Source organism: Haliotis asinina, chromosome 7, assembly GCF_037392515.1.
Source record: "Haliotis asinina isolate JCU_RB_2024 chromosome 7, JCU_Hal_asi_v2, whole genome shotgun sequence".
NCBI classification, from domain to species: Eukaryota; Metazoa; Mollusca; class Gastropoda; order Lepetellida; family Haliotidae; genus Haliotis; species Haliotis asinina.
The window spans coordinates 8,832,456-8,841,650 of NC_090286.1; the positions used below are offsets into that span (position 1 = coordinate 8,832,456).

At 40.9% G+C, this 9,195-nt stretch overlaps 1 protein-coding gene across 1 annotated transcript in view; it reads right to left on the reverse strand.

Moving 5' to 3' along the window:
* Positions 1–3,206, reverse strand: part of LOC137290649 (galanin receptor 2b-like) — a 96,926-nt gene extending 93,720 nt beyond the window's left edge. The window contains exon 1 of the mRNA XM_067821725.1: positions 2,763–3,206. Coding sequence (XP_067677826.1) covers positions 2,763–3,032 — 270 coding nt within the window. The 5' untranslated portion in view covers positions 3,033–3,206. The remainder of the gene's footprint in view (positions 1–2,762) is intronic.
* Between the last annotated feature and the right edge of the window lie 5,989 nt (positions 3,207–9,195).

Here is a 9,195-nt window from a genome sequence, read left to right on the forward strand (position 1 = left end):
ATATGATCTCTGACATTTCAAACCGACTTTCAAAGAAAATTTGAGCTTTATGTTTTTATATATCGATTCATTTACCACACAGCACGGTGTATGTCTCCAAAAATGTTTTTACTATCACTTTTTTAATTTTTTGTCAAGCGGGAGGAGGAATTGGGGAGTTGTTTTCAACGTTACATATACTGCCGATATATTGTAATATATATATTTCATCCTTTAGATGATCATAGTGATGATGAGCTGATGTCTGCAGCTGCGTTGAGGTGGATTCTGGCAGCCGCATCTCTACATCTTCCTTATTACGTTAATATTTCATTAACAGGTATGGGCGTTATTCGAGCCGAGTATTTCTCAGTGCACATAAAGAGTTAATGAGAACCCGTGTATCCAACTACCAGCCGACTTGGTTCATTTTTACACACACAAGGATTTTGACCTTCAGTAATGAAAACAAGTGTTCCCAAGTATTACACTGAAACGTATTGGAAAGGTCTGTGCTAATCTATGCAGGTACAGGTTGGAGGCTTGTATCACAGCAAAAGGCATACTTCCAAGTCAAAAAAACTGCATCGTGATGGAAACAAATAGAAGGAAACGAACGGATCCTGAAATAATATTAGACTATTGCCATTTTCTCGTGTTTGTTGCCTTGGTTTGAGTAGAAACGTTATGTAGATCGCCTAGTTCTCTGTATGAGAACTGGGCTAAAGGTATCCCCCATAGAGATCAAACGGAGACGCTGTGCTTAACAAGGGATCTGAAGTACCCTCTGCGATATAATCCAGTTATCAAACAGACTTGGATGGACTCAGGGCAATGCCAATCCTAAGCGAATCACTTCTGAGGCATTGTTAGGTTTATTTGGTGTGTCTATACAATAGAGACACGTCCCTCTAACTAGCCGTGAGGAAATGAATCGCAGGGTTATTATGCTATGCCATAAAAGCAGGGTGCGCCTCCAATTACTTTCGCGCTCACAGACCTTGAAATATATGCAAGGCTCTCTAGGAAGTCTAGATATTTACTGGTCAATAATCTAGTTCTTTGACAAGGGCTTGTAAATGATGGTGACTGGACTTGGCGGTCTAGTGATTGATATCATGAGCTTCAATCGACGTGACTGGTATACGACATGACAATATACCTGTTCATGAAATGAGGTAAATATAAACATTCACACACACACACACACACACACACACACACACACACACACACACACACACACGCACACACGCACACACGCACACACGCACACACGCAGACACGCAGACACGCGCACGCCAGCACGTACACACACACTCGTTCACAGTATAGTGTACGTACCGAGAGACATATACAATAATCACAAAATCCGATTTTTTATTACGGACACTCAGCAATATTTCAGCTTTGAGAGGGAATCTACTGTTTAACGCCGAATCCCGCAATATTCCAGCTATATGTCAACGGCCTCCAAAACTATTAAGCATAGGCCAGACGATCCAGTGATCGATCTTATGAGCACGATGACTTTCCTCAAACCTCCGAGAGTGATCTCAAGGCGATTTATTCATAAAATAAGGATTCCCCAACATGACTTCTGTCTTCTGTAGACGCTTTCTTTTGTAGTCATGGTAACGCCTTATCTCCGTTAATATCATTTTATGCACCTGCATTATAAATACCCAATGTGCATCTATCGCAATGGCCCTGACACTGAACATTTACCGTTACTCATTAATAGTCATCGTGAATTCGCATGCTTAGGGAACCGTTAACCATACGTCCATAAATGTAATCGTTATCACATGCCGACCGCTCAGCTTAAGAAAGTGGTTGGAATGATCCACGGCTAGCATTTCTCCAAGGCTGCAACGAGCTGTACTGAATAGTAGGCCCATTCATGCATAATAATTCTATTCTTGAAAGAAGCAAGTCTAGATAAGCGGACAGTAAGGACCCCAGTCCGTTAGAGGAATATTTATGTTAGAAATTAGCATTTAGCCTATTTGTTATTACCTTGCACAACTCGAGACGTGTACAAAACCGGCTAAAATTGCCCATCACCAGGTTACATGAATTGAATTGAATTCAAGTTCAGTTAAAGCGTGTGTACAAAATGAAAGGCAAATACAAAGTGAACTGAACGGGCCATTCATTACATGAACTAAGCATTACCCTTTGCCAAAACAAACGTGAACATGAAAACAATGTCTACCACCAAACCTTTAAGTTTAGTTAACTATGTTGTGCCTGACTCGTACGTTAGTTGACACTGGCAAGTTGTGTAACCGTGAATGCATTGCCATATCTCAATGCACTGTGCTAACTTTATTTCACTGTATTGTACCAGCTGCTTTGAACTAATAAAATAATGTTATAACTTAATTCGTTGAAAATTATACTGATTAAATTGTATATTTTAGTTATTTTTGTCAGTAGACCATGTTAATTCTCAGTCAGCGAAAGAAATTATGTAACTCAGTGCCCTCACAAATTCACAAGTGCTAACTTAACGTTATTAGAAAATTCCGTGTACGTTTATTCTCAGCCCCTAGCGGAGTATGCACATGTTAAGTGGTCTTGTTAGTAACTTGGGGGTTCATTGTCACCTTATGATCACACCCCACCGGGTACCTGTTTACTGAAACATGTATTGAACAGTCGCTTGTTTAGGAAACATGAGCTACACGTACTTCTATCAATAGGAATATTTCTGTGAATGGTCTATTGTGAGAATTGAGGAATGTGAGTTGGTGTTGTGTAAATAATTAGTATCTTACCTTAATCGGAACGCAAACCGTGACCAGCAACAAATCCGCCGACGCCAGACTTAAAAGAAAAACGTTGGTGACGTTTTTTTGCCGTCCGTAGTATGAGATGGAGAAGATGACAAGGGAGTTCCCAACCACGCCGACCAGCAGGGTTATAGAGTATACAAGAACTGAAGGAATAAACTCTACTAAAGGTAGGTTGTTGACGCTGGCATCATAGTCATATTCGTAGTCGTAGTAGTCGTCCCCGTCGCTGACGTTGCCGCTTACGTTAGCCATGACCGAGAGCGATATCCCGAAGCTATCCTTTTGAATGATCTCTACTGGAATCCCCGTGAACGAATGAATGCACAGAAACACTATCTGTCGACATGCTGCTGTCTGGACCTCTTGGTTGTGGACAGCCACGTGTAGATGATGTTGTTGGTGACGCTGTTGATGATGAGCTCCTCCTCAAGGGCAATTCACGCCTCGGGGCGTGGGATCAATGATTACAGGAATATTTCAACACTATTGAACAAGCGGTGAGATTGCCTTCATTTGCTTCTGGTCTTATTATCATGGAGTCTAAATAAACTTGTACAATTACTCGTGCAGTGCCTCCGCTGTTAAGTGAACCTAAGAACATTACTTCTTTCCGTCTCGTTGTAGTGGCCTCCTATTGGTTCTCCAGCCCGTGGTTTCCTCCCAGTGTCAGTCCTGGCGGAGATAGTTAGCAGAGCGTTATGTAGGGGAGGAGAGAGCAGCAGAGAGGAGGGGAGAGGACAACATAGCAAGGAAGAGTGGGATGGGACGGGATTGTGTCTGAGTAGTGGAAGGTGGGGTTGGGAGGAGATGGTAGCACGGTATGGATGGTAAGGGGCGGATAGCTTCAGGGTAGGGGAAGGGGGGGGGGGGGGGGGTCAGAGGATTTGATTAAGACGGAGTGGTGGAACGGGAGGTACGTGGAAGTGGGGCTAGGAGAAGAGAAGTTATCCTGAAATTTTCTTATGACAAACTGACGTCCAAAGGAAACCATATGAAACATCACGAAATGCTCCAGCACCCCAACCCAACCCCCAAAAGTACGTACGCAAATAATCTATAAAGAGGCAAAAAGAAATGATGATTATTTTCTTTTTGCTAATTGTGAAAATGTAGACACTCGCTCTGCCCTTCTGAAAGTGCCGTGGAGATTGTTCAAGAAACAGTGACCTTAAGATACATAGATGACAACATGCCCCAACCTCATTGTTAGAACATGTGTCTAGACAAAATATGTAAAGCCATGCAAAGCGAGTGAGTGAGTGAGTCTAGTTTTACGCTACTTTTAGCAATTTCCTGGCACCATTATCTCGCCAGGGGACACCACAAACCTAGTGATCAAAGCGTTCGCTCGTCACGCCGAGTCGAAGGTTCGATTCCCGACATGAGTATAAAGTATGGAGCCGTTTCTGCTTGTCCTCGTCGAGATGTTGTAGGAATATTGCTAAAACAGTGTAAAACATACGTCACTCACCCGTGCTTCTCTGGGCACTGCAAAGACATCACTCCACAGATGATGTCAAATACAGCAGGAATGTGTCGTCATTAGTAAAGAGACCGTATGATATGACCAAGATCTTCAATGGATAAATCGGCTTTTAATTCTTTTACACACAGCGTTTCGGGATCATTTCAGGCCCCTGCAGCAGGTAAACTGACAGCTGACGCTTTGACGTACGTGTCAAAGATATAACAGAAGATATATCTATAAAGGATCTTGGTCATATATAACAACTTCAAAATGCCGCTAAAAGACACCAGACCGTATCATGGGTTAGATCGCTGACCTTGTGCGCTACTGACAATACGCCCATTTTGGAATCCAGTATGAAATGAACCCCCAAAAAGTATACGAACGCAAATGTGTCTTTTTGTCAAGTTTCAATAGACAGCAAAAACATGAATGCCTACTTTTATGGATACAATTTTTTCGAAAATTGCATTTCCTTCGCTGTTCAGTATATTAGGGCATGTAGTTACCCATAGTATGTAATCACAAATACAGCTGGCAGAGCGTACACACAGTACGTGATCTAAAGTACAAGTTGTCAGTCTTCCATTTTTTTGTCAAAACTATAGTGGCTGAGAAGGTCAGGTCGCTGACGTTGTGCAATACAGGGAAGGAGTGGGCTCCAAACCTGGATGGGACCAACTCATACCCCACCCCTAAAAGATACTAGGAATCTGTTCATTTCTCAGTATTCGCTTATATATATATATATAACCATATGTTTCACCCTGGACACATTATGGTCATGCTGTCATTCAAGAGAATAAAACTCGTACTGGGTCCCGCGCAAGCAAACGGCACACCTTTCTGGCCAATCTCAAGTTCGCTCGTTAGTGTTGTTACCGCAGCATCACCTAATATAATCTGATACGACGTTCCCTCTATCGTCTGGTCACTGTCATTCGACTGACACAGTGTCTGAATGCCTCGATGCAGATGTCGTTGTTTTGGAGATGGAACAGGCGTTACTGACGGCCAGAATAGCCATATACCGCCGTCTTGTATTCCTGAGACTGTGAGCTGATAGACGTGTCTACAGTAAACGTTCCATCAGTCTGGTTTTACCAAGACGGGTACATTCCACTGTTCATGCAGTTTGACCAATAGCGCCTGTCTCTGCACTGCTGAGTAGTGAGTTATTTGTTCTTAATACTTTCGTTTAACGGGCGGTTTCAGTGCTTTCAAGGACGTGCATTTGAGCAAACGTAATTGTGGTAATAGATTACTGTTCTGATGATTATGCACAGTTTCCATTGTGCACTTATATTGTGCAACATTGGGCACATTGTGCAACATATCATTTCTATTCTCAAAAGGATAATAAGTTTGAAGAAAATTGTATTCTGGATATAGTTTCTTCTGGAAGTCGGTTTATATTGCAATATGGTTGTATGACAAACATCATAGAGTCACGCTGACCTGGATATGTATATTTTCATCTTTCATCTTTTCATTCTTTCAGTGATAGACTGTCCTTACAGTCTAATATAAGACAACGATAAAATGTCCTTACACTCGCTTGTAAAACAACAATAACGTCTCCTTACATGCTCATGTATGCCACCAATAAAGTCTCCTTACAGTCTCATGTGAGACAACGTTAAAGTCTCCTTACAATCTCATGTGAGACAACGTAAAGTCTCCTTACAATCTCATGTGAGACAACGATAAAGTCTCCTTACAATCTCATGTGAGACAACGTTAAAGTCTCCTTACAATCTCATGTGATAAAAAGGTAAAGTCCCCTTACAATCTCATGTGAGACAACGTTTAAGTCTCCTTACAATCTCATGTGATAAAAAGGTAAAGTCTCCTTACAATCTCATGTGAGAAAATGTTAAAGTCTTCTTACAATCTCATGTGAGACAACGTTTAAGTCTCCTTACAATCTCATGTGAGACAACGATAAAGTCTCCTTACAATCTCATGTGAGATAACGATAAAGTCTCCTTACAATCTCATGTGAGAAAACGTTAAAGTCTCCTTACAATCTCATGTGAGACAACGTTAAAGTCTCCTTAAAATCTCATGTGAGACAACGTTTAAGTCTCCTTACAGTCTCATGTGAGACGACGATAAAGTCTCCTTACAATCTCATGTGAGACAAAGATAAAGTCTCCTTACAGTCTCATGTGAGACGACGATAAAGTCTCCTTACAATCTCATGTGAGACAAAGATAAAGTCTCCTTACAGTCTCATGTGAGACAATGTTAAAGTCTCCTTACAGTCTCATGTGAGACAACGTTTAAGTCTCCTTACAGTCTCATGTGAGACGACGATAAAGTCTCCTTACTGTCTCATGTGAGACAACGATAAAGTCTCCTTACTGCCTCATGTAGGATAACGATAAATTGACCTTACAATTACATGAAAGACAAAGATAAAGTGTCTTGACAACACCAAGAAAGACAACGATAAAGTCACTTCACAATCTCAGACAAGGCAACGAAACATTAATCTTGTAACCTGAGGCACAAACAAGATAAAGCCGGTGTCATGTTCGTTTTCAGCAAAAACATATACCCTTGAACCTGGTATTCGACAGCCTCGGTGAGATCGCACTAAAGTCATAATCGATGTCAAAGTCTGTCTCTGTTCTTGACTCGGTCGAAATATTAGACGTGCCAAATGCTATCATAAAAGTAGGTATTAACATTTATGCACAAATTCTCCCTGACACAATATTAAAATATATAGCCCTAATAGTCAAAACCAATGTTGAAGTAATAATGGGCGTAATTCGATTCTTTGTCTCAATTACCGAATCACATTATGCTGATGTCAGTGTCATAAACCCAATACATTTCAGATTAAATATTGAGACAGATGCTACATGAAACCAAATATACAATGAGCAGGGAACTCTCATTTTCAGTTTTACAATTTACAATGACTTTAATCAGTTAAAGGTCTCACCTAAGCAATCCCAGTTAGCAACGTCCACTGGAGTAGTCGTTTCGTGTTGCCACGGAGGACGCCGAAGGTCCTACAAACGGGAGAGAGACCATAGCGGGACTCAGAAGCTTATCAAATCAATTACTTCGTGTTGTATTTCCGTGGTCGCTGACTATCTCAACGTAGAACTGTCGGCGAGGCTTTACCAACTGCTTTAATTGATCGCTCAACGAAAGCTGTTCTGAACCCGGGAGCGCTACCGACATACCGGCGTGTCTCGATTTCCTCCCCCGTGTCTGTTTCAGACTATCGTGGAACACTAATGCTCATTTCGTGAACGTTTTTTTTATCAACTACATTTCTGGATATTCTGATTTCAGATAAACCTGATGGATTTCATTACAACCGAGCATGATTAAATTTGATGGAAAATATGTGACGTGATGGTAATGATATTTGTTGTTTAAAGCCTCACTCAGCAATATTCAGCTACAGTGCAAGCTGTCAAAACCGGCATCTGTCCAATCCGGGATGTTGTCAACACTGGCATAAGATCTCTGTCCCGTCCGTCTTTTGTACATTTATCACCAGCTCTGCAATCCGGCATATTGTCTATCCCGCATTATTTCTTCAGTCCCAATGAGTCCGGTTTAGACAGATTCAAGTGTATGTGGTAGAATGCTAATGATTACAACAGTTGTTGATAAACCCAGTCCAAACCTCCCGGATACCCTTTGCTGCATTCTTTATATATATCTTTCGATCACAATGATAATAAAATATATACAAGCAGCTAATGAAACGGCAACAACAAACATAACAACAAAAACAACAACAACAACAACAACAACAAAAACCACGAACAATAAGCGTCAGCAGAAAAAGACGAAGGAAAAGTAAATGAGTGACTGATTTTTACGCCGCTTTTACCAATTTTCCAGCGATATAACGCTGGGGGACACCAGAAATGGGCCTCATACATTGTCCCCGTGTGAGGAATCGAACCCGAGTTTTCGGCGTGACGAGCGAACGATTTAGCCACTAGGCTACCCTACCGCCCCAGAAGAAGAAGAAAGAGAAGAAGAAGGAGGTGATGATCATGACGGTGATGATGGTGATATTTCGCTATATTCCCAGTTCATGACATGTTTGTGGTAACGTGTGTCTAAAGCATGGCGTATTGGCACCTCGGTAGTTTCAGCTGAATTGTAATTGGATCTGTATTACTCTGGACCAGAATTTAATAACGTTTATTAAATATAACGAATTTAATAACGTAGTATTTAAATGAGTAAAACACATCATGATGATTTTTCTTTAAAAAAATCAAGAAATGTAAATGAAGTATTTGTAAATGCAAATGCCAGCTTATTTAGAATTTAAATTATTCCAGCAATTCAGCATACATATTTACATTTCAATGAGTCTCAGTTCAATAACGTCGGGTGACATTATTGGGAATTAAGAGTTATGTAACACTTTTTGTCTACAGGACAATGATCTTGAGTCAACGATGAGATTAGAAACAAGGTGTAAATTGCATGAAATTACAAGTCAACCAACAATCCTCTGTCTCGAGTGCTTCCTGTGAAATACTTACATCATGTAACGATAATTTCAGACTCCCTGAACATGTTTGAAACTGCAACCCTTTTGAATGAAATACAACCTTGAAATGCGTACCTTGATCCTATGGTTAAAATTACATACCGCCGGTAAGATCAATAGAAGTGAAAGTGACTACATAGACTGTGTAGAAGGAACAATGTAGTACACTTGTGTCACAGATTGTGAGCATACAGAACGTCCTTCAGTTACCTTGAGCTCACCGCTGAAATATTTAATGAACACCAAGTAATCAATATTGCCGCAGTTATATTTGTAACAAAGTAATACTATCCATAAGCGTTCAGGTAGCTATCAAAGATTGAACAGCTTTGTGGCTCACCAAGTGAGTATTTAAAAGACCGAGAAACCGGGTTGTTTCACGAAGGACATGTGGGACAGTGAAT